The 24,227-nt window shown below is 50.6% G+C and overlaps 1 protein-coding gene across 4 annotated transcripts in view; it reads left to right on the forward strand.

The window, feature by feature from the left end:
• The window catches only part of GTF2IRD1 (GTF2I repeat domain containing 1), a 66,042-nt gene that overhangs the window by 38,516 nt on the left and 3,299 nt on the right, over positions 1 to 24,227 (forward strand). For 3 of the 4 annotated variants that reach the window (XM_071765232.1, XM_071765231.1, XM_071765234.1), the window contains exons 11-24: positions 915 to 1,035; positions 4,424 to 4,461; positions 5,437 to 5,517; positions 7,183 to 7,272; positions 7,721 to 7,780; positions 8,431 to 8,496; positions 9,012 to 9,195; positions 10,301 to 10,359; positions 10,540 to 10,605; positions 11,718 to 11,801; positions 13,062 to 13,245; positions 13,960 to 13,988; positions 19,132 to 19,179; positions 22,976 to 23,053. In XM_071765232.1, the coding sequence (XP_071621333.1) occupies positions 915 to 1,035; positions 4,424 to 4,461; positions 5,437 to 5,517; positions 7,183 to 7,272; positions 7,721 to 7,780; positions 8,431 to 8,496; positions 9,012 to 9,195; positions 10,301 to 10,359; positions 10,540 to 10,605; positions 11,718 to 11,801; positions 13,062 to 13,245; positions 13,960 to 13,988; positions 19,132 to 19,179; positions 22,976 to 23,053 (1,188 nt within the window). The remainder of the gene's footprint in view (positions 1 to 914; positions 1,036 to 4,423; positions 4,462 to 5,436; positions 5,518 to 7,182; positions 7,273 to 7,720; positions 7,781 to 8,430; positions 8,497 to 9,011; positions 9,196 to 10,300; positions 10,360 to 10,539; positions 10,606 to 11,717; positions 11,802 to 13,061; positions 13,246 to 13,959; positions 13,989 to 19,131; positions 19,180 to 22,975; positions 23,054 to 24,227) is intronic. The other variant, XM_071765233.1, reaches the window with a different exon arrangement.

The following is a 24,227-nucleotide window of genomic DNA, read 5'->3' on the forward strand; positions in this document are numbered from 1 at the left end:
TTTAAGGCTCTATATTGCTGCTGGTCCCATTGCCAGGGCCCTGCCCTTCCTTGGAGGCTGGAGCTGAAAGGAAAAAGCCTTCATGTTCCTACTGATGGGATGTGTTTTGGAAGGGTGGGGATGGCACTGTGAGACCAGTGAAAGACCTTTGGCAGCAGCTATTTAACAAGACACCTAGGTGGTTTCTGCAGCCTCGGGGGATAATTTCATTCCCTCCTTTCCCCAGCACTAATCCTTCAGCAATTCACTGCCCTCCCCTATTTTCATTTCCTACCCTGCCTTCAAATCACTCTTTTCATCTCCAGGGTCAGCGTTGAGGCTTTGTTTCAACTCCTTTCAGGTTGCTGAGGAACAGGGAAAGGAGAGAGGAGGTTTTTCATGGGGACAGGATGCTTTTGTCCCCTTTCCCTGTTGCTGCAGCTGAGGTTTTTCCTGCTGTGTGCAGGGTTTGGGGCTGCAGGACAGGGCTCCCCTGGCACTGCTGCTTTAGGCTTTGCTGACCTCCTGTCCCCTCCCATGGGACAGGGCTCTTTGGGGCTTGCTCCTGCAGCCCTGGCCATGCCTGGATTTCCTGATCCCATTCCCAACCTCTCAGCACCCTTGGTCTTTCCAGAGGTGCTCCATCTCTGGCAAGGCTTTCCAGCACACATTTAGTTTCACAGAGGTTTAAGCAAGCATCTTGCTTTTATTGTAACCCAGAAACCCAGTGAAATCTGCTCCCTGCTCTTTGCAGGCAGGTGCAGGTGGCTCTTGGAAAACTTGTCCCCCACCCCAAACCCAGCTCTGGGACCAGGTATAGGGGTAGGGGTGGGGGGGCAACAAATGGAGGTAGAAAAGCTGCATCGTTGACATCTCTGGTGGCTAATTCTGGTTTTCCTTTCCCTTCCAAACCTGCCCTGTGCACCTGGCACCAGGAAGCAAATTTACCAAAGATCCAACCAAGCTGGAGCCCTCCAGCCCCCCCGGGGAGATCTCCCCCGAGCCGCACCGCGGGGCCGTGCTGGACCTGGTGGGGACCCCTCAGACCAACAGCAGGTAAGTGGCACCCCTGTTCCCTTGTCACCCTGGAAAGACACCCCTCAGAGAGTGATCTGAGGGCTGTTAAGCTGCTCAGCAGGTTATTGCAGTGCTGCTGTAAGGCAGCTCCCTAAAAAGCCTCAGTGATGGAATCACCAAGGTTGGAAAAGAACATCATGTCCTGCTGTCCACCCTGCAGCCCCCAGCCACTAAAGCAGCCTCTGTAGCACCTCATCTTCCCATCTTTTGAACACCTCCAGGGATGGTGCCTCCCTGGGCAGCCCCTTCCAGTGTTTTACCACTCTTTCTGTGAAGAAAATTTTTTCTAATATCCAACCTGGTGAACCTCCCCTGGTGGAGTTTAACCCCGTTTCCTCTTTCCCTATCACTGGTCACCAGGGAGGAGAGGCCAACATCCTTTCAGGTAGCTCTGGAGAGGAATGAGCACCCCCATCCTTTTGCAAGCTGGAATAGTAAAGTTTGGAATCATTGATTTTGTGCAAAACTGAATAAATCAGAGCTGTGCCCAGGCAGGCTGGGATTATCTGCAGGAATGATTGCTGGTGCTAAAGCATGGTCTAAGGATTCACCCTCAGCCATAACCCCACATCCTGCTAATTAAGTGTTACTGGTTTAGAAAGCTCACAGGGGGACTAGTAGCAGATTAAGAGATGCTTTAATAAAGGTGGGGTTAGAAGAGTTCAGCAGGGCAGGAGGCTTTTTATCAGAGTACCAGCTCCTGGTACAGCCATGCCACAAGCTGGGCTGGACTGGAACATGCTGGTAGGGCCTGTGGAGTGAATAGTGCTGCTTTCCAACCCCTGCTGGGGGATCCAGGAGGTATTTTCCTCTGTGTAGCCCCAGTTTCCTTCAATTTTGCTTCAGCTGGTCAGAAGCAAGGTAATATTTAACCCCAACATTTACCTTTAAGATCACTGTCAGTAGGAGAAGCAGGGCAAACAGGCCATAGGAGGATGTATCTGTAAATATGTGTGTGTAGGACTGGTGCTCACAGGCTGTGGGGTCAGTAACTTCTGCAAGGATGGGGAGATGAGATCATGGACTCATAGATAACTTATAACTTCTGCCAGAAGCCACCCCTCTGGCCCCCAGGGCTACCAAACCCAAGAGGAGGTGTCACCCCCTGTGCTGTGCTGCTGCATCAGCCCTTGCTGACCTTTTAAAATGGTTTTAAGGCCATTTAAGCCCCACCATGACTGCCTGGGTCTCCTCCTGATGCTGAAGGGCCTCTGGCTGAGAGCCTTGGTGGAGATATCTGTGGTGGGAACTGTGCTGGGCTAGGTCCAGGCTGAGGTTCTTCACTGGTGTTATGGGGAGCCTGTGCCAGAGGAGGAATTAAACTTAAATTTCCAAGATCCCCAGGTAGGGCTTAGCCACAAAACCATTTTTCAGCCATTTCTTGCTCTCTGCACCTTGCTGAATCACTCTGTGTCTGGAGGAACTTAGATTTAGGGAGCAGCAGAGCATCCATGGTGTGCTGAACCCAGGGGAAATGGTGATGCTTCAGTACTGATGAGGATGCTGCAGGGCTGAAATCTGGCCTGGGGCTTCTTGTTTTCCCCTTCATTTATTAACATTTGCAATTAGGACACTTTTTTACAACAGAAGATCCCACTGTGCAGTTAAATTGGTGTGACTGGGAACAAGGAGGTGGAAGGATGGGATATTAGGGATTTGGAGCTGGTTTCTGCAAAACAAGAGGTAGAAAACCAGCCACTGGGTGTCTGTGGGAGCTGAGGTTTGGTGCTGCAGAGCTCCAAGGTTTAGGGTTAGGGTTAGGGCCAGTGACTTGTGGTCCCCATGCTGCTGTCACCAGTGCTGCACCATCCCCATCTCACCTGCTGTGGGCCAGGTAGAGGCTGCACAGTGCAACCCTCCTTAGGGTCTTCTCTAGAAGGCCTTGTGGGGAAAAATAGGAGTTTTAAGGGGAGTTCCTACTCAGCCAGGTTCAGATCCCTCTTCCCACAGTGCTGCTGTGCCATGGACCACCTTGACATCACCACTTGGGCTGACCACCTTCCCCTGGGGTAAACCTGGAGCAACTTGAATATAATCCTGGGCTCCTTTTCACATTTATCCTGGCTGTGTACAGATCTGCTTTGATCCTGATTCACACTGCAGGCTGAATGGGGCCACAGGGTTCCTGTGCACTGCTGGGAACAAAAAGGGAATCATGAATCCCCACGGTGAGGACCTTGCTTTGCCTGCTGCAGGGGCAGCCTGCCCAAACACCCATCTCCCAGTGCACTGCTAACACCTGTCTGCAGGAAAATAGACATGGATGTTCAAATTCCACCTTGTTCTTCCAGCAAAACAAGGAGCCTCTTTTCCTTGGTAGGAGCAGAGCAATTCCAGACCTCTGCTCCACCTGGGCCAGAGTCCAGTCCCAGAGAAAGGGCAATGCCAGATGCTGTGGAGGTAACACACTCCCTGGAGAAACCCCCTCCCAAATTTCCATGGGGAAAAACTGACTTGGACCTGAAGTGGCAGAGCTTAAAACCCTTCCCAAGGCTTCAGGGTGGTATGTACAGTACTTCCTAGCCCAGAGATCCTTTTCACCTGGACCACATTTAGGAAGAACATTTCAAGAGCACTCCTGGCTTCCTTCATGTTGCCTGTAGTTTGTTCTGCTGATGCTGCTGAGTGGATTTAGGAGAGGGAGAAATGCTTTTGAACATCCCCCCTGAGCCAACAGGGTTGTGTGGCTTGATCCAAAGGGTTTTCCTTCCCCTTGAAGGGCCAGCATCATGGATGAGTGCATTTTCCAGTGCCATTCTTTCAGATCATTTACTGCCAAAGCACTGTGGTGGTTCCTGTTTAAGAAAGAGAGTGACAGAAAACAAATGTGTCCTGAGAATGCAAAGTTATCTCATTTGGATGCTGAACACCTTGGGTAAATTCCTGAGCAAGCAAAGTTAACTGTAGACACAAGTTTGGGATAGTGCCCAGTTTTCAGGGGAGAAAAAAGCTTTGGGCAGAATAAATATTTACTGAATCAATTGACTTTTTTCCTTTCTCCCTATTTGCTTTAGCTCCATGAGTAACCACAGTGTAATGATGCTTCATGCACTGCTCTCTGCTTCAAAGGGATGGACCAAGTTTCCAGCTTTAAACTCCTCTTGCTTCCAGGAGCTCTGTGCTGGGGTTACATCCAGCAGGGCTGAGATGGGGAGAAGAGTTTGGGAGCAGGATTGAACCCTAAACATGGCTTTCCCTTGCAGCCAGGGGTGCTGTGCCAAGGTGCAATGTCCCCAGGGTCCCCTCCTTGCCCAGCATTGCTGTGTTTCTCCCTCCTGCCAGGACCAGTCCCACACACACTGCTGGGCTTCCAGCTCTCTCTTTGGTTGCTCCATGACCACCTCTCATGTCTGCTTTTCCCTTTCAGGTCTGAGAAGTGTAGTGTTTCTGAAAGCTGTGAACCAGGTGAGGAATAATTAATTTTCTCTTGCAAAGCAGTGATAGTGGGGGGTGGCATTAGAGAAAGCTGCCTGCCAAGTATCATGAATGTGTGGCACCAGTTCCCTGGTTGCCCCACAGGGCAGTTCTCTCAGGATTTTATCCCTGTTTTGGTAGATGTAGAGATGAAAGGTCTGACCCTCCAGCTGGGTGGGTCCCAAAAGTGCAGAAATAAAATAACAAGGATGCTAAGGGAGGATCTTTGATCTTGGAGTTTCCCTCTCCCTAAAAGCCCCAGTGATTGGGTCACCAGGAACTCAGTGGTGTGGGTGCTCTGAGCACTCACAATGGGGACACACTTTTTCCCCAGGTTTAGGGACTTGGACCTCTAGACTCCACCTGAGCCCCCCTGTCCTGCAAGCTGTGACAGCCCCTCAGGGAATCAATCCCATCCTAACTGAGGGAATGATAAGGAGCAGTTGGGCTGAGCACCACACACAGCATCCTTTGGGGACAGACTCCCTGCCCATGCTGGATCCTGCTGGGTTTGGCTGGCTGTGGTGTGGGGCTCATCCTTCCCAGAGCACAGATCTGCAGAGGGACTTGGCCAAAAGCATGAGAGCATTAAAAATTCCAGGAGTGCCTATTGGAGATTACTCCTCCTGCATCCCCCCAACTCTTATTGATGACCCAGTTTGTTTTAAGTGGAGGAAGCCAAGAAACAAGCAGGGAATTAGGGCCAGCAGCCAGTCTGAGGACACCAGCAGGTCCTGCCAGCTGAGTTGTTTGCAGAGGCCATGCCCATGGGTGCTTTTTGGGTACCTCCATGCAATGGGCTTGATGCCACTTGGCCAAAGCCCCATTGCTGCCCAGTGTTCAGCTGGCACTGGAGTCAGGGCCAGTCCTATTTCCTGGAGTCAGGGCCAGTCCTATTTCCCTGCTCACAGCTCCAGTGTCTCTGGTTCCTGCTGGTGACTGCATTTCATTGCCTTTCCCTGGTAGGTACCTCAGGAGAGCTGGGTGGGATCAGGCAGATCAAAATTGAGCCTGATGAGCTGGACATCATCCAGATCACTGTGCCAGGTGGGTGCTGGGGTACTGGGTGCAGCAGCCTCTGCAGAGGGGTCTTGGTGTGTTGCTTTGAAAAGAGGAATTTGTGGGGTATCTCCCAGCTTTGAAGTTCTCCCTGTGCTTGTGCTCTGGTGTTTTCTTTGCTGAAGGTCATTTTAAGGGTCATGTCAGGAGTCAGGGGGTTTCCTGGATGTACTTTAGGGCTTGCTCTTGTTTCTCTCTCTCCTTCATCACTTTTCTGTGTTGCCTTTCCCCTGGAGGAAGTGAGCCTGGTTTGCTGCTTTCCTTCACACACGTGCTTGGAGGATCCCAAGGAGCATGAGGTGCTTTTGATGAGGTCCCTAATATAGAAAAGCAGCCTGGTTGTGAAAAGTTGGTGAAGTTTAATGTTAAGCACTTGCTGCAGACGTGTTGGAATTGGTGATGCTGATGCCTTTCCCCACGTTTCTGCCCAGAGGAGGTCAGTGGTGATGGAAATGAGCAGTTGGGTGCTTGAGAGGCAGCTTAAAGAGGTTTTTTTTCCACTAACCTGGATGGCACAGCAAATGGTAGGATGATCCCAGGGTTTAATGAGTGGATAGTTAGCACTTTGCATTTTCAGTGTGCTTTACAGAGATGAATGAATATTCTCACTGGAATGAGGGCAGCAAGAGGACTCCCAAGGTGCCCAAGGGCCAGTGATGCTGAGGACAGCTGTGACACCTGGCCCTGCCGTGCTGGTGCCATCTCAGTTGCACCCAGCACTCCCCTGAATGCAGTGATATCTGGGGAGTCACTCCAGGATTACCAGAGAATGGACATAATGTGTGGTTAGGAGAAGGAACAAGGTACAGGAGTAGATCAGACATTTTAATTTTCAACTATGGAAGGGAGGAAAACCAATCCATGGTGTGTGCAAAGAGGAGGTGGAGGTGTTAGCACTTCTCTGGTGCTGGGTAGATCACACTTCAAGCCCAAAGTCCCCCTTTTCTTACCTTGTTTGAAGCTCAAGCTCAATCAGAGGGAGTACAGCTGAGGGCAGGGAGGAGGGTTAATAGAAAAAAGGTGCTCACCAACAGGGAGGAATTGATGAAATTTGGATTATTTATCCTGTGAGGTGATGATTAAGAAGTGACCTGATTTAAGTGTTTAAACTAGCTGAAGGTGTATTTAAAGCTAAATTTGGAGAACTCTTTGAAGGCATTGGAAAGCCCAGCGTTAGGGGAGATGGGTTGAAATGGAGAAGGCATGCAGATTTTGTAAGGGAAGCCCAAGGAGGTGTGATTTGGGGGAGGAAGGCAGCTTGAGAGGAAGAGTTTTCTCACAGTGGAGTAGCTAAGTCGAGCAGCATTAACTTTTTAATGTGAAATTGAATGTCTAGCTGGAATTAACTTGTTTCAAGCTCTCTTGGTCTTCCCTGGAGGTCAGGAAGAAACTTTTGCTTCTTTCCCTTGGGCTGAGGGGTCTTTCAGGGACAAGCTCAGGGTGACCTCAGGGAGGGAGAGGGCAGATGCCTCCTGCTCCTGGTGAAGGGTCCTGGTGGGCAGGAGAAGGGGGCCTTTCACTCAGCCCTTTCTGGTGAGGCAGGACCCTTTGAACCTTGTTTTGGGGATGAGCCAGGACCCTTTGAACCTTGTTTTGGGGATGGTGCCCCCTTCACTGACGTGCAAGCTGCCTCTGGGGTTTTTCTGCCCGCAGACCGATCGCCCGGTTCCGAAGAGATGCAGGACCCGGTGCCCACGCACATGACCTCGGAGGAGTCGAATTACATCCTGGAGACAGCAGCAGGTACCAGAAGTGAAGCAGCCAGGAGACTGGGCCGGGGGCTCAGGGAGTTGCTGTGTGTGTGTCAGAAATGAGTAAACACCACTTAGGAGCTGAGGTGATGGAGTCAGGAGCTGCTTCCAGAGCCACGGCCTCAGTCTGACCAAGACAGACAAACTGGTGGCTTTTCCAGCACTCCTGTTCCTGCCCAGCCTCTCTGCAGCTCCTCTGCCTGGCTTGTGGCTGGGATTTCCCCCGGGGAAGCCCATGGCAAAGGGTGGGCAGGGAGGTGATGGGTTTATTCTGCTCCTGGCATGCTGCTGCCTGCCTGGGCCTGCACTGGGGATGTGTGCTCAGAACTTAGTGAGGGGAGGGAACAACTGGGGGACTGCAGAGGACCCTGAGACCCCCTACTCATGTCTGGTCTGGTTTTGGTGACACTGGCCACCACTGATCCTCCTCTTCCCTGCAGGGACAGAGAAGAGCTCCAGTGAGGAGTCACGACACGAGGAAAAGCAGCTGGAGGGATCAGGTGGGTGTGTAGTGGATCCCAGGCATCACCTGATCATTGCAAGTTCTTGGAAGGAAGGATGAACACAGGTCTATTTTGGGCTGAGTTTCCTGGGCTTCCTCCTTTATTAGCAAAGCACTCAGCCACAAAAAAGCTCAGCATGGAAGGGCACTGTCCTGTCCTCTCCTCTCCCTCTGTTCTCCCTCTCTCCTCTCCCTCTCCCTCTCCCTCTCCCTCTCCCTCTCCCTCTCCCTCTCCCTCTCCCTCTCCCTCTCCCTCTCCCTCTCCCTCTCCCTCTTCCTCCCCCCTCCCCTCCCCCTCCCTCTCCCCCTCCCCCTCCTCCCTCTCCCTCCCCCTCCTCCCTCTCCCTCTCCCTCTCCTTCTTTCTTCCTTCTCTTTCTCCTTCTCCCCTCCTCTCCTCTCCTCATTTATTTTTCACCCATTTTTTCCTCCTTGCTGCTAGCACAGCTCTGTGCAGGTGCATCACTGCCCTTCCTTGCTCAGGGAAGAGCTTGGAGGCAGCAGCTGGGGGACTGGCACCCATCTGGAAGGGGGGAAGAGCCCCAGCTGGCTCTGCCAGGGGCCAGGGGCTGCTCTCCTGCACTGCTTGCCCTGAAGGCAGCTGGTTTCTCAGAGCATTGCTCTCTTTTTCTTTTCTTTTTCTTTTGCAGATGGTATAGGGGACGTTTTAAGTCATTTGAGGAAACAAGTTGAGATTTTGTTCAACACGAGATACGGTGAGATTGTCATTAACACATGTTCATCACACTGAGTGCTGGCCTCTGCTGTGGGGAGCTGCTAATTGCTCTGAAATGTCACCTAACACTTCCAAACCAGCAGCTGAGTAAAGGTGCAATCTAATTTGTTCATTTGCTGTCTGCTGGGCTTACAAATGCATCTGAAGTCTCCCTGGGCTTTGTTATTGCAGCTCTTCCCCTTGGTTTCCTCAATGCCTTTTTGCTGGCTGCAGCCCAGGAACTGCTGCTGTGGCCTCCCTTCCATGGAGGGAAGGCCCAAAGTGGTTCCCACCATCACTTGTTTGAAACATCAGGGAGGGTTTTCCACCTGAGGGGGTTGTGGCTTGGCCCAGGAAGGACCGATAGGACCCTGGTGCTGGGGCTGGCACTCAGCATGCCCTGCTCCCCCTTTTCAGAAAGGTTCTTTAACCCAGCCCCCCCTGACATATCATGTTGCTCCTGCTTTGACCCAACATGGGGGTCCAGCAAGCTAAAGAGATTTGGTCCCCACACAGCCAAAGCCATAGGAATATCAGAGCCGGTCAAAGTTCCCTACTCCAAGTTCCTGATGTACCCCGAGGACCTGTTTGTTGTGGGTCTGCCAGAGGGCATCCTGCTGAGGCGTCCCAACTGCTTTGGGATTGCAAAGCTGAAGAAGATCTTGCAAGCAAGCAACAACATCCAGTTTGTCATTAAAAGGTAAGGCAGGGGGAGTGGGTGTCCCGTGGGGAAGGATGTTCCTGCTTCTGGGCAGTGTCCTGGGGAACATCCATCACTTGGTCACCTTCAATAAATTTGCTTGATTAGAAGCAGCCAGGGGTTGTTGCTGGGTTGGAGCCATCCCTGAGAGGCAGTGGTGCTGCTGTCATCTCTCCCTTGACATCTTTTGGGGTTTTAACCTGCTTTTTGCAAAGGTTTTGTCACAGCAGTAGGGAGTACCCAAGGGTGGGGGAAGGAGCCCTTAACCTTCAGGGTGCTTGGGTGGGGGGCAAGGAGAGGAGCTGGGAGCCCCAGGGGAGTTTCCTATGGGAAGCATCTCCAGCTGAGCCCCAGATGTGCACGTGGGATGCTGTGGGCATCAGGGAAGATGCTGTCCTTGTGCTGGGGAGCAGAGGTTGTCACAGGGGGGTGTGAGATGCCACCACCAATGTAACACAACAGCATTGCTCTGAAGGAGGGAATGGATCCAGCTGAGATGGATTTAAAATAGCTGTAGGTATTTTGGGGGGTTTCTCACCCAAATGCTGACTTGGCTCCCCCCTGCAGAGGAGAGAGCTGACACAATCAAGGCAGCAGGTGGCTGAAGCACAAAACAAACATTGGGAGCATGGAGATTTTGTGGCATCAGACCAGCAGCTCCCAAGCCAGCCCACCCACACTTTGGGTTGTCTTCTGTCCCACCCCAGACCTGTTTTTCTGTAGCTCAGCTTCAGCATGGCTTTTAGCAGGCCCTTCTACCACCTCACTGGTGGTAGATACCCAAGTGGCAATTTCTGGGGCTCTCTGTATGTTGAAAGGAGCCGTGCATGGCTTCATCCAGCCCCGAGAGCTGTGTCCCCTCGAGGTGTGTGGCTGCTCAGCCATCACCAGCTTAACCCCAAGCTGGGAGCTCTCACCCCAGAAGGATCTGGCAGCCCCAAAATTCTTCCCGCAGCTCCCCCGCTTCCTTGCAGGAGCTTTGAAACCGCTTTAGCCAGGCGTGAGGTGTGGCTGTCAGGAGCCTTGTCCAGGGGGTGCTGGAGCAGTGGGGTGTCCCTGGTTGGGATCCTCACTTGGGTGCCCTCTGCTTCTCCCTGTTCTCCAGGCCGGAGCTGCTGGCAGAGGGCATGAAGGAGCCGGTGTCGGACAGCCCGGCAGCCAAAGGTAGGGCTGCGAGACGCCCGGCAGCCGGGCCCTTGAGGACTAGGTAGGAGAGGAGTGAGAGCATTTTCCTACAGCTCGTCTCTTGCCTTCCCTCCCCGCCTTGTTTTTTGGCACCTCCCTCCTGTGTGTCTCCCCTGGGTGGCACCGTGAATCCTAATTCCTCTGTGTCCCCTGTCCCAGCTGCCGGCGAGAGGGACTCGAGCGAGGCGCTGCTGGAGGACTCCATCAAGAGACAGGGCTTCCAAGGTGAGGGCTTGGAGGTATCTCAGGAGGGTTTAGGCAGAGCCCCTGGCCTGTTGTGGGCATCATAGAATCTCTAGAATCTGATTTATAATCATAGAATAGTCCAGGTTGGAAGGGACCTCAGAGCTCACCAAGTCCAACCCTTGCTCCACTCCCCCCGTGGTTCCCAGCCCATGGCACTGAGTGCCACATCCAGGCTCTTTTGAAATATCTCCAGGGATGGAGAATCCACCCCTTCCCTGGGCAGCCCATTCCAATGGCTGATCACCCTCTCTGGAAAGAATTTCTTCCTAATATCTAACCTGAACCTCCCCTGGCAGAGCCTAAGCCCATGGCCTCTTGTCTTGCTGATAGCAATAGGGATGATGTAGAGCAAACAGATGTGGGAAGAGCCAAACAGATGTGGGCATCAGGGCTTGGGGGGTTGTCAGAGGAGCAAGGCAAGGATGGGTGGGAGGAGGGAGGGTGGGAAGGACAGAAAACCAGAAGACAACACACACAGCCAGGGCAGGCAGTCCCACAGGTCCAAAGAAGAGACTCAAACTGCTCTGGATGGTGCCCTAATTAACCAGCTTTGCTTATCTCACTGTCTGACCTTGTGAGATACATAATTAAGTCTTCCAAGCCTCAGATTTTGCCTTTTCTGGGACTTTTCCCACTCAAGCACCTCTCCTGTCCAGCACAGAGTCTCCACTGGAGGAAGGAGGGATGGTGAGAAGCTCCTGGGCTCAAGAACAAGTGCTGCCCTACTCAAGCACCCCTTCCCTTGGGCCACAGGGGGCTGTGAAGGTTTGCAGAGAGGGATGGAGGCTTTTCAAAGGCTTTGGCTTTTCAGAGAGGCTTTGGAGTGTGTTTTATTTTAATGTTGGTAATTATCGCAACTGAATCTTCGATTTCATGCAGCTTTTATTCTTAGCAAACAGGCAGGGGAAGGAAAAAAAAAAAAACATATTTCTGTTTAGATTATTTTTTAAGGACTTTGAATGGCCCACTCCAGAGATTAGCTAATTGCAAGATAAGGACTTTCCTATAATTAGAAAATGGCATTACTTAAAAGTCACAGAGTGCCTTTTAATTTGCCAGCAGAAGTCCATAATTGTTTCTTTATTTTACAGAGAATTATGATGCCAGGCTTTCCAGGATAGACATTGCTAACACGCTGCGGGAACAAGTCCAGGATCTCTTCAATAAGAAATATGGTGAGAAACCAGGGTGGGAGTTGATTCTAAATCCCCCTTTATCCCCTCCCAAATTTTGCACTCCCTATCCCTTCCTTCTCCTCTCAATTCCTCCTTGCCAGGTGCTTTCTCTCACCTCCCCTTTCCCACCCAGTGCAGCTGGTACCTTGTGGGGCCACCAAGAGAAGAATTTTATCTGGGAATATGTGCTTCTTGCTGCAAAGGAATCTCCTGTGCAGCACAGGGGAGGCTGTGGTGGGGACCATGCTGCAGCCCTTCCTGCTGCCAGCCCTCCCTGGCCATGATTTGTTGGTTTTTTACCTCCCCTCTCCATGAAGAACACCAATGGAAAATTCATTAGCAGAGAGTTGTGGAGCAGTTGGAGGGCAGGGGGTAGAGGGAGGCTGGGAAGGGAATGAAGAGGGATGTAGTGGGATGAGAGGGATGCTGCTCCTTCTGTCCCCAGGGCACCTTCTAAGGATCTGCAGGGCTGTCCCACAGCCTGTCTGCCTCAGCATCTGGTTTTTATCAAGCAAGGCAGGGAAATGCAGTTAATCCCTGTTTTCTGGGTGGGTGTAAGACTTGTGCAGGTTCCCAGGTGGCTACAAGAGCAAGGGAATGTGTAGCCTCAGTCCTGCAGCCAGGCCTTGGAGGGGAAACATGGCCATGGAGTTAACTCAAATGATTGAGGGACTTGGGTCTTTTTAGTCTGGAAAAGAGAAGACTGAGGGGGGGGATCTTATCAAAGCTTATTTATCAGTATTTAAGGGGTGTGTGTCAGGAGGATGGGGCTCAGTGACAGGACAAGAGGTAACAGGCACAGACTTGACCATAGGAAGCTCCATCTAAACATGAGGAGGAACTTCTTTGCTTTGAGGGTGGCAGAGCACTGGAACAGCCAGTCCTTGTCTCTGGGGACACTGAAAACCCTTCTGGATGCCATCCTTCTCTGGGTGACCCTGCTCTGGCAGGGGGGGTGGCCTAGATGATCTCCAGAGCTCCCTTCCAACCCCTAACATTCTGTGACTCTGTGATGTCCTGAAGCAAAGAGCAGCTTTCCATCCCTGCTCCTGCACAGCACAGGGTGGTGCCTCTCCTCAGCCCCACCACTTCTGCTGCCTGTTTGCAGCTGCCTTGGGAACCCCTAAAATCCCAGCATGGAGATGGTCTGAAAATGTTGGTGCTCAACTGTGCTGCCTTGAGGTGCCTGCTCACCCCCAGACAATGCTTTGGTGGGCCAGAAATGGTATCTCCTGTGCTTACCACCTGCTTCTCTCCCAGGTGAGGCTTTGGGGATTAAATACCCCGTGCAAGTGCCATACAAACGGATCAAGAGCAACCCAGGGTCGGTGATCATAGAGGGGCTGCCCCCTGGCATCCCTTTCAGGAAGCCTTGTACCTTTGGCTCCCAGAACCTGGAGAGGATATTGGCTGTGGCTGATAAAATCAAGTTCACCGTGACCAGGTACGTGGTGAGAGGTGTCCCAGGGGAAGGAGGGACCCTTCATCAGGGCAGGGCTGTAAGTACTGGATGTGCCTCCATCCCCCAAGTCGACGATGAAGTCAGCAGGTAACAATGAGACAGAAAGGAGGAGACCAAAAAATAGAGACTCCTGCTCTACCCTCCTGTCTGCTGGCCAAGGAGATGGTGGGGAAGGCACCAGCAGGAGAAAATGTGGCATTCAGTGTGGTGGTTGTGTGGGCAGAGAAATCTCAGCCCCTTTTCTAGGAGACTTGAGACAGGAAAAACATTGCTGGGTTCATTGCTGGTGCAAGGGCAGTGTTGGAGCTCCCACAGTGCTCAGAGAGGGGCCTGGCACCAGGGAGCCCCTTGGGTTTTTCAGCCAAAGGGGATGGATGCAGGTGGGGAGGGGAAAGGCAGCAGTAGGGCGAGACAGGGAAAAATCAAGTTTCAGGAGTGATTCCATCCCCTTCTCCTTGGAGGATGCTCCTTGTCTTCCTTCCAACACAGCCCATGGTGCCCTGAGCAGGGAGTGTGTCCCTGGGGACTGCAGAGACCCCATCCCCATGAGCTCCTGCACAAGTTGTGGCACAGCATGTGAGGGACAGGCTGGTCCCTAACCCTCCCTGGGCCACAGGAGCAGGCTCAGGCCAGGCATGTCAGCTTCCCAATGGTACTTAATTTTAAATCTCCTTTTTTTCCCCTTATTTTTTACAGGCCTTTTCAAGGACTCATCCCCAAACCTGGTAAGAGATGATGCCTTTTTGCCTAAGCAATGCATGGACCAAATGTTGGGTGCTGGTCAGGGAGCTGTAAGCTGTGGATGGTGCACAGTAATTTTATCAGCTGGAGGAAGTTTGCCCCTGACCTCCCTTTCCTGGGCTTCCCACTTGGGTTTTGTTGTTTGGTGCATTAACTGAGGCTCCCCTGACTGAGACCTGGCCTTAACATCACCCCCAGTGCTGCTTGCTGTTGCTTTGATGGGGTTTTTTGGTGTTGTTCAAGAGCTAATCTTGGGCAGGGATCTGCATTCTGTACTTAAGAAAGCCCTCACTTCCTTGAGTGCTTTCTTAAAATAAAATCGGGGAGCTGGGGGGCTCAGGGCTGAGGGAGGGTCATGGGAAGGGAGTGATTAAACACTTGGATCTGCATGGGGCTACAGCAGTGAAAAGGTGTGGATACAACCAGGGAGAATGTGGGAGAGAGAGGGATGAGGTGCTTGGGTTGTGCTCCAAACCCAGACACAGAAACCAGCATCCCAGAGCCATGCTCTTCCCTGGACATCACTGTGGTAGCTCTGCCTCTCACTTCTAGGCTGCCCAGAAAAGAGCTGCTCTTAGGTAAAAACCTGTCTGGGTTTTAAATGGTTGTAATTACAACTGCTGGAAAAGCACAGATGGGCACAAGAAATGCTGTCATTTGATTGATGGCTTCCTGTTTCCTGGGCCAGCTTCCACGGGGCTGGCACAATTTAGGGAAAACAAATATGACAGAGAGGAAAACATTTGTTTGCCCTTATTGGGACCAGCAAAAAAGATGTTAGACACCCAAGAGGGCTCTAGCAAAAGGCAAGAGGTCTCAGAAATTCAGTCTTCAGGCCATGGTCCAAGTGCCAACCCTCTGCAACCCCACGTGTGGCCCCGCCGAGTCCACGGGGAGATCTGAGACCTCTGTGGACCTCGGCCTTAGAGTTCCCATCTCTGTTCTAAGCAGCCAGGTGCCAGCTCACAGCAGCTGAGCTTCAACCCAGCCTTTGGTGAAGTGCAAGTTTTGCAGACCTTTGGTTTTCCATGGGATTAGGTGTCTGTAATGCTGGAGTGAGGCAAGGATGCATCCGCTGCTCCAGCCGCATCTTGTCTTCCCCTTCCTCCACCCTAATCGCTGTAATTACGTTAAGAGACACTGATCTGACACAAATGACACCATTAACAAAGGAGCACATCAGAAGGCAAATGCTTCACCCTGCCAGCTGGCTTGGAAATGCAGCCTGATAGATAGAGATGTAGAGGAAAATTGATTTTCTTTTTGATGCACAACATTTTTTTTTTCCTCCTTTTCCAGCTGAACGCTCCCACCACGAGCTGGCCTGTGCTAGCACAAACCCAAAGGCATCTTTTATTCTGGGTATTATGGGACCTGAGCAGGCTCAGGAGGAGGTTGTAGCATCCCTGCCAGGCTCAGGGCTTTCCTTCTTATTTAAAACACAAGGTTTTAAACAAAAGCAGTTGCAGGTGAGGGGGTTTTCTTACTTGACATCTCAATTTGTTACAGGCTGTGTCATATATCTGTTAAATCTTCAGAGACAATTCCAGGATTTAGAATTATTTTCCAGCAGTCAAACTAACCCTGGAATGTCTCCTGGAGAAAAAAGCTATTTTTATTTTACCCCCCAAAATCTCTGATGACAGAGATTAACCTCTTGTCTGTTCTCCACCCCATGACACTCGAGTTTATGGAGGCAACACAGTGGTACATTTGCTGCCTTGGCTTTTGTAGCTTTCCACCTGCCTTAACAAAATTAATGATTTCCAACTAGATCATTGAAAAATTAAATTTAAGAGTGTTCTTTTTACCTCAGTCTTGTGTAGTAAAGTCCTGACGTGTAAAATGAAGAGCAGCAGCAGAAGGGCGTGCTTGGCATTAAAAGAAAATCAATTAAAATCACTTTTATTTTGCAGAGGAGCTTTAAAATGAGAGCAATAGTTACTCCCAAGCAGGGTGGCATTGCAAAGGTGTCTAAAAGCTGGAAAGCCCAGGAGGTGGCTGCATATACAGGGAGTTTATGTTCTTTGTGGATCTTTTTGGCCTCAAGGTACACGAAGAGTACACATTTTAGGGCAAAATGGAAATTTCACAGGTTTTTTTTTTTTAATAATAAAAAATCACTTTGGGTTTATTCTAGTTACCCCAAATGTAATTTGCTTTAAACAAGCTGTGCACCTCCTGCACTACAAAGAGCATCCCAGATAACTGCAGGATGGCAGAGGAATGGCCTCCTTATCTTTCTCTTTTGGGGACACCCATTTTTTAAGTGTGACAGAAACAGATAAAAGGGTTTCAGCATAATCTGAGCACCAAGCATGCTTTTCCTCAAGCTTATTTGTAATTTCTCTCTCTCTTGATGGTATCTCCCCCCTAATGGGTTGCAGGGGGGGGATGCTGCCAGTGCAGAGCTGGCTGGAGGGTGTGTGCCTGCAGGGATGCTGTTTGCAGGAGGTGGTGGGTTTTTTGGGGGGATGAGGCTTGGATTTTGGGAAAATAAAGCCAGTGGTTCTGCCCAGTGCCCAGAAAAGGTCAGTGGCTGCAGCCACCTGCTGCAATGAGGATTTGCAGCCACTTCTGGAGGTGAGATGATGGCCCTGAAGTCACCCTTGGGAGTCCCCAAGAGCTTTCACCCAACCCTTCTGTCATCAAGAGATTTTCCTTTTGATTTCCAATTTCTTTGCTCCCAACCTCTGCTCTCTGCTCTGCAATAAGACTTTTAGAAACCCTTTTCCAAGCAGAATCATCTCTCAGCATTAAAACAGAAGTGGGAGTGCAGGGGTGAAGCTCCAGCACTATGAACTCAGCACTTATCCTTTCTTTTTTTTTTTTTTTCTTTTCCTGAGGCACAGAGATACAAAACAGTCTTAATTTGAGCTTTTGGAAGAAAAAAATAAATCAAGCATAAGTAATCTAGCACACACACAAAAATCTTTCTGTATGTTAATTTTTATGTGCTTTGATTGAAAATGTACACCAGCTCCAGCTGTCCTATTCCCCAAACTCCCTACCACCCTGATAGATTATTTCCCATACTCCAATTAATAAAGTAGGGCAGGCAGTGTTCTTTAATTAAAAAAAAAACACACATCCAGGCATCCTTTAAGTATATTTTTTATGATTTTTTTTTTTTACTCATAAAAGCACAATCCTCTGCAAGACTTTGATGAGCTGAGCCTTATGTTGGCAACTCTTCGAAAAAAAGAAAAGGAAAAAAAAAAAGGAAAAAAAGAAAAGAAAAAAAAAAAAAAAAAAAAAAAAAAAAAAAGAGTTAGGTGCTTGATGGGGTGGTAATGGGGGTGGAGGCATCTTCCTCAACCACCAGGTTGCTTTCTGAGGTCCGTGCTCCCTCTTCCTTCACCCCCCAGCCCTGATGTTTAATCCCTGCAGGAGCGAGCAAATTATTTCAAATTATTTTTTCCTTCTGATCCACCCTGGTGTTACCTGGGGTGAATTTTTTATTTTAGTGTTCAGCTGGTCAGTGTTTCTTGTCTGAAGGTGGAGATCAGGCAGGTAGCATGCATAGCTGAGGAGCCTCAAAGCCTGATTTTTAAGCACCTCCCTGAGACCAATCACCTTTTTCTTTGCCTGTTTTTTGTTCCCTTTTCCCTTTCAGCTGTGTGTGTGGCATCCTCATGCCAATGGGAAGGCACCATCACTGAGCTCACCCCAGCCCTTGTGTTTGCTTTGCTCTTTCCTTCCTCCTGCTCCCTGCTGCTCTTTTCCTGCTGCGTTCCTTAGAGCCCCCAAAACCTGCTTTTTTTTCAGAGTGCTCATCAAGATGGGTGCTGCTGCATCCTGGCTGTGCTCAGGCACTTCAGGATGTGCTGCCTTGAGCCTGGTGGGATGCTTCCCCTGGTGAAGGCTGAGCAGCACATGTGGGTTACCAGGACAAGAAATTTTAATTATCTTTCTTAATCAGCTGGATTTCATAACAGCACCTTGAAATCTTCTCCTGAAACACTGACAATGCCTTTGAGTTGTATCCCACCAAATGAAATGCTGTGCTGCCCTTCCAGGACCATTTCTGATCCCTGTTGGACAGATGCTGCTGGGGGCTCCTCTTCCTTGCTGCCTGCCTGTCTTCCTGCCCATGTTCCTGCTTCCCAGGAATTATTCCAGGACCTTGCCTTGCACTCTTGCCTTGGCATGATCCATCTGCATCTCTGCCCCATCTTTGCCTGAACACTTTGCTGCCCTCAGGGTGTCACCCAGGCAGGGTGTCTGTCACCCAGCCACTTGAAGTTTTTCTGTTTCTTCGGTGCCACTGAGTTGGAAATTGAAATCTGTTGAGGTTGGTGGTGTCTGCTCAGCAGGTTTGGATCCACACCCCTGCTCTCTCCCCATCCCTTCTGCTTTGTCAGTGCCTCTGTGCTGGGATTCGGCAGCGAGAGCCTCCCTGGTGCTGTGACAGTGCCACGGTGTCCCCCCCACCCCACACCATGGCTGCTGGCCTTAGTGTGACAAGCTGCTTCCTTCCTCCCTTTGCTCATCATGCAAATCCTGGCCCTCACCCCTCACTGCTGCTCTTCCCCAGGAAATTAATTTCTTTTTGATACTGCTCATCGCTTTGGAGTCGGTGGCGAGCAGCAGCCTCTCCTTAGGGATCCCTTTTTCTCCTGCTTTCCTCCGTTGTTGCAGAACTGACACCCTTTCCCTGTTCCCTTTTCATCTGCTTTAACCTCAGATGTTTTTTTTTTTCTCCAACACAGCCCCACAGCACAACTGCTGCTGCTCCAGCCCCTGCCCTAAGTGCTGCAATTCGGCCGCGTGTCCCTGGGCTCGCGTGGACCTTGAGCCACTCAGGAGTGTGACACAGCTCGAGGGATGCTCATGGGCTCAAGCACACCCCAAAACAGTTCTTTGGGGCACAGTGGAGAGCCCAGCCCTCTGCCCAGCTCCCTGGGCAGTTATTTAGCTCCCCAAAACATCTCTGTGCCAAGAGGCCTTGGCACCAGAGGAACGTTAAGCTGCTAGGGACGGTGTCACCCTGGATTTTGCTTTTGTTTGTGACCAAGAAACCAAGCTGCAGCACTCATGGCTCTCTTTTCTTTCTCTCTCTCTCTCTCTTTTTTTGTTGTTTTTTTTGTTTTGTTTTGTTTTGTCTTCTGTTAACTTACTCTGTAGCCCCTAGACGGATAACATCCTTGGAAAAAGCCTACGCTGCCTTGAATGGTACGTAGCTCAGTTGATGCCTCGTAGATGGTAGCAGACAAGAAATGCACTTGCCTTTTAATATGGGAATGAAAATGTCTTAAACCCCCAAATTTCAGGTATTTTTTTTTTCTCCCTCTCTGCTCTGTTTCCCTGTGATACCGAGAAAATGATGCAGGATGTGTTTAATTGCTGTTATTAAGCCTCTCCCCCATCCTCAGCACCGTCGCTGCAATCCTTGGGTGCCAGGTTTGCTCCAGACAAACCAACCTGTCACGTTACCCTCAGCTCATCCATGTGTCCAAGCAATTCATTTGTTAAAAAACCCACTTGCTGTTCACAAGGAGAGCTTGGATCAGATCTTTTTTTGCTTTGCTTTAACACATGCTCTGGGCCAGGGTTGGTGTGCAGTCCTGTAGGCTCCGGGGATTTAAGATCTATACTAATTTGAAGGAGTAAAGAAGAGCTTGCCTGCCTGTATCTGTGACAGGGCACAGCTTATCTCGGGCAGATCCAGCTTTATTCTCATCAGCTGGGATTCTGGCTGCATGTCTTGATGTTAATTGCCTGCTCCTGCAAGTTTAAGGCTCTGTTTTTCAAACACGCCTGTGCTGAGCCAATTCCAACAGTGTTTGAACCCAAGTTGCTGTGAAATAGCCTCAATAAATCAGTGGGTTTATTCCAGATTTACACGGGGGTGTAACTGAACCCATTGGAGCTGGAAAGGGGGACAGGTTTATCCTCTGAGTATCCAGAGCCAGATCCTGACTGGTTCTGGGCCCCTCACTACCAGAAGGACATCGAGTTGCTGGGGCAGGTTCAGGGAAGGGCAAGCAAGCTGGTGAAGGGTCTGGAGAAAAAGCCCTGTGAGGAGAGGCTGAGGGAGTTGGGATTGTTTAGTTTGAAGAAGAGGAGGCTGAGAGGAGACCTTCTTGCTTTCTCCAACAAAGGAGGCTGTAGGGAGGTGGGTGTTGACCTCTTCTCTCAAGGGAATAATGATAGGACCAGAGGAAATGCCCTGAGGTTGCACCAGGAGAGGTTTGGACTCGATCTGAGGAAGAATTTCTTTACTGAGAGAGTAGTCAGGCTTTGGAAAGGGCTGCCCAGGGAGGTGGTGGAGTCACCATCCCTGGAGGTATTTAAACCCCATGCAGATGAGGCACTTCAGGACATGCTCTAGAGGTGGTACAGATACTGATATCTGTATTTTATCTGGGGGGAATGTTGACAGTTGGACCCAGTGATCTTAGAGGTCTTTTCCAACTGTGATAATTCTGTGATTCATAACACCCTGGGTGCCTGGCTGAGGGCTTCTCTGACACGACTGGGATTGCTTGAAGAAGGGACCTGAGCCACTTTTCCTCCGGGGTGTGTTGGGTGGTGGCTCTTTCCCCCGTGGAACAGGCTTCATGCTGGGTGACAGGAGGTTGTTTCTCCAAGCAGAGGGGCCAGTCAGAGGATATGCATTACCTGGAGCAGCACCCTGGGCTGCTGAAGGCTCCACTGGGTGCCCTTCACCATTATTTATCCACGGGCTACCTTGGATTTGGTTTGGTTGTGGTTTTTTGGAAGTCACTAGAAGACCAGGTGGTGTTTTGGATCTTGCTGTCTAGCAGCAGACACCTAAACCCCAGGTTTAATAGCTACTAGATACAGCTTGGCTTTCCAAAAGAAATGTTGAGAGCCCTGGGAAGTCCTCTTGGAAAAGAGAAAACAGGAAAAAAATGTCACCCCTTGCATGTAAGTGCCTGTGGAGGAAGGGGGCTCCTCACTTGTCAGGCAAGCAGGACTGGGCAAAAAAATAAGTCAAATCACTACTTTTTAGATTAAATATATGTATATATATATAATTGATAGCACAGAGTTGAAGCCAGCTGCATAAACCTGCTTTGTGGGAGGGACTCAGCACATCCCAGGGGTGTCAGTGGCCTCCTGGAGTTGATAATTTCCCAACCCCAAAGGGATGAATTCAAAGATGATGATGATCAGGGATGGGGGGACAGGTCCCTGGGAAGCTGTGTCAGCAGCCAGAGCCTCCTCTCTGCTTCTCTGTTATGCATGCTCAGTTCCAGATTTTCCATGGCATTCATTTATGTCCTTGGATGGGTCTTGAAGAGTCCTGCCCACCACGAGGCAGAAGAACCCCCTTGGGATCATGTTTCTTGTTGCTCAGGGCATGAGCAGGAAGGAAAGAGCTGCTGCATTTTTCAGTCCCAGAGAATTTAAACAAGTGAGAACACTGAATTTGGGGGTTTCTTTGTCTGCTACCATCTATACATCCACACGGGTGTGTGTAACACAGCCCAGAAACTGAGCATTAATGACAAGGAAGTCACAGAGGGAGCCAGGAGGGTTTGCCCTCCTGGCCAGGAGCTTTCCATGGCCTCAGGAGCTGCACCACAAGGCAAGGTCTTGGTTCTTGAGATCAGAGCTCCTTGGCAACATTTGCTTGATTTTCTTTTCTTTTCTTTATTTTTTGCTCCATCCCTTTCAAACTGGTTGTTGCCATGTCTGGGTTTGAAGCACAGCTTGGCCCTGAGTTTCCTGTGCAGACAGCTCTCCCTTTTTCCTGTTTAATTTATTTTTCCCTAGTTACCTCAGGCAAAACTATTGTTTTTCCAGGTAAAGATGAGGCTTTTTTGGCTCAGTACCCTGCAGTAGCAGGGTGCAGGGATCAAAGGGTGCCAGCTTCTCTTTGGGCACCTTTGGGCATTTGGTGTCTGCCAGGGGTGCTGAGTGCTGGGCTCCAGACCCCATGCAGGGAGGCAGGAACTCGGGTCAGGTTTTCCCCTTGCAATTCAAACAAAATTGAAAGCTTCAAAGCAAAAGCAAAATCCACTGATTGCTCAAAATCAGAATCAAAATCAGGTGTTTGCCACATTAAGTAGCTGAAGAGGTGGGCAGAGGATGCCCAGGTGCCTTGTGCTTGCTCAAATGGAGTGAAATAGCTGCAGGGGATGCTCAAGGTCCTCTTGCAGTGCTCACTTTGATGTTTCAAATAACTCTTCTGGGTTTCCACCCTGTGGCCTGGTTGAAAACATTTACCCTGGAGTATGGTGAGGCTGGTGGTGGGGATGAGCAGGAGGAGGAGACCCCTTTGTGTCCCTGTGCTGGAGGGGTGATCCTGGCCCGAGGTGGATAAGGTTCCTCCAGTCAGTGCTTTAGACCTGGGGGGTGTGAAAAAGCTTCAGAGGGAGCTGGGGTTGACCCCAGTTTTTTTTCCTGGAACTCTCCCCCCCCCCCCCCCCCTCCCATGAGGCTGCTGGATAGCTGGGAGGAAAAAAAAAAAAAAATCTACTGACAGAGGCACATGGTTTGAAATGAGAGAACAGAGGAGAAAGTGTTTGGCATGATGAGGATAATTAAAAAAGCTAATAAAGCCAAGCTGATTATATGGTATATTATAAAACAATCCTGTGCTTAGGAGCCCAGCTATAAAAGCACTATCTCATTCCTTGATATCACTTGTGGGAGCTCTGGTGGCACCAAGGGCCTGAGTCTCCCTCACTTCTCGTATTTTGTGGTCGTTTCCAGCCCCACAAAGTGGATGTAAAATGCTCCCAGCCCCAGTGGGGAAATGCAGAGCTGGCAGCATTTTGCATCCACTTTGCACAGCTGTGAAAGGCTTAACACAAGTTAACAGGAGGTGTAAGCTCAGAGCAGCCACCCTGGAGGTGTCCCCACACCACAGCAGAGGGGCAGGGACACAGGTCCTGTGTTGTGACAGTGGGATGAATTTTCTGGGGGCTCAGAAAGAAATGGGGTGTTTTATTCCCTGTCTTTTTTTTTTTCTTTTTCTTTTTTTTTGTCTCTGCAGATGAAGATGATGCCAACAGGCTTGGAGAGAAGGTGATTCTCCGAGAGCAAGTGAAAGAGCTTTTCAATGAAAAATATGGTGAGTCTCCTGTCTGCACGCATGGCCAAGTGGGTTTGTTTTTTGCTGACAGCAGCCACAGTTAAAATTAATTCCACTGAAGGCCTCTATTTATAGGCTGAGCTGAGGGCAGCCTGCTGCAGCACAGGTTTCATCCCACTGCTTCCCATCACAGCCTGTCCCTGGGGACGTCCCTCTGCCTCCCTCCTGGCAGGTGGGACCCTCACCTTCCTGTTGGCTCATCCTTGGCAAAGGGAGGGAGGATGGAAAAACGCAGCCAAGGAGCAGGATTTGTTCAGTCTGGCATCAGCTTTTCATGTGTTTTTAACGTGTCCTGAGCTGGCATGAGCTGTGCTGCGTGTGCTGAGCATCCCTGTCCTGCACCAGGGCTCTGCCTGCTCTGCTTCCAGGGCTGGGAGCAAGGCTGGAGCCAGCACGGCTGGGGAAAAGCTCAGCAGAGCCATGCTGGGAAAGGAGGTCAGGAGCCTGAAGGAGATTTGAAAATGCTTTTTGCAGGCTCCTTGTGGTGCCTGACAAAGCTGCCCTGCCACCCGTGGCTGGGAAAAGGCACAGCAGGAATAGCAGCTGGGTGGGCAGGAGCCAGGGAGGACCCCAGGGAGGTCACTTTCCCAGCCCCCTGGGTGTGGGCTGACACTGTGGGAGCTCTCCCCATTCAGGCACCACTTGTGGAAGTGCTGGGTGCTTATTTCTCAACCCATGAGTCCCCAGAGCCAGGCCACAGTGGCACCCCACTGCTTTGGTACTGTGTCTCCCTTCTCTCCCCAAAATAATTTGCCTGAGGAGAAGGAAAACAGCCAAAATGAGAGCAAAGCAGTGAAGAAATGTCATTCCCTTCCTTTTCTCACTTCTTCCCTCATCGAGGCTGCTTCCCCTTCCCCAAGCCCTGTTTGGTTTGGGGTGCTGCTCAGGTGCAGCTCCCCAGGGAGGCTGCTGCCCATGCTCTGTGCCCTGGCACAGTTTAAGCTCCAGGGATGGAGCAAGAGAAGTCAGGGATGTGTCTGAGCAGCAGCTCACACCTCCAGGGCTGCAGAGATGTGAGGTGTGAACAGGCTCTTGCAGTCAGGAGCAGCAGGGCAGAGGGAAGGTTCAGTGCTCCCCACCATGCAGGACCTAAATAGGTACCCAGAGAGGTGGGCAGGGGGTTAAATGGTGCAGAAGGAAGCACTTGAAATGC

This window comes from Heliangelus exortis, chromosome 21, assembly GCF_036169615.1.
Source record: "Heliangelus exortis chromosome 21, bHelExo1.hap1, whole genome shotgun sequence".
Classification (NCBI taxonomy): Eukaryota; Metazoa; Chordata; class Aves; order Apodiformes; family Trochilidae; genus Heliangelus; species Heliangelus exortis.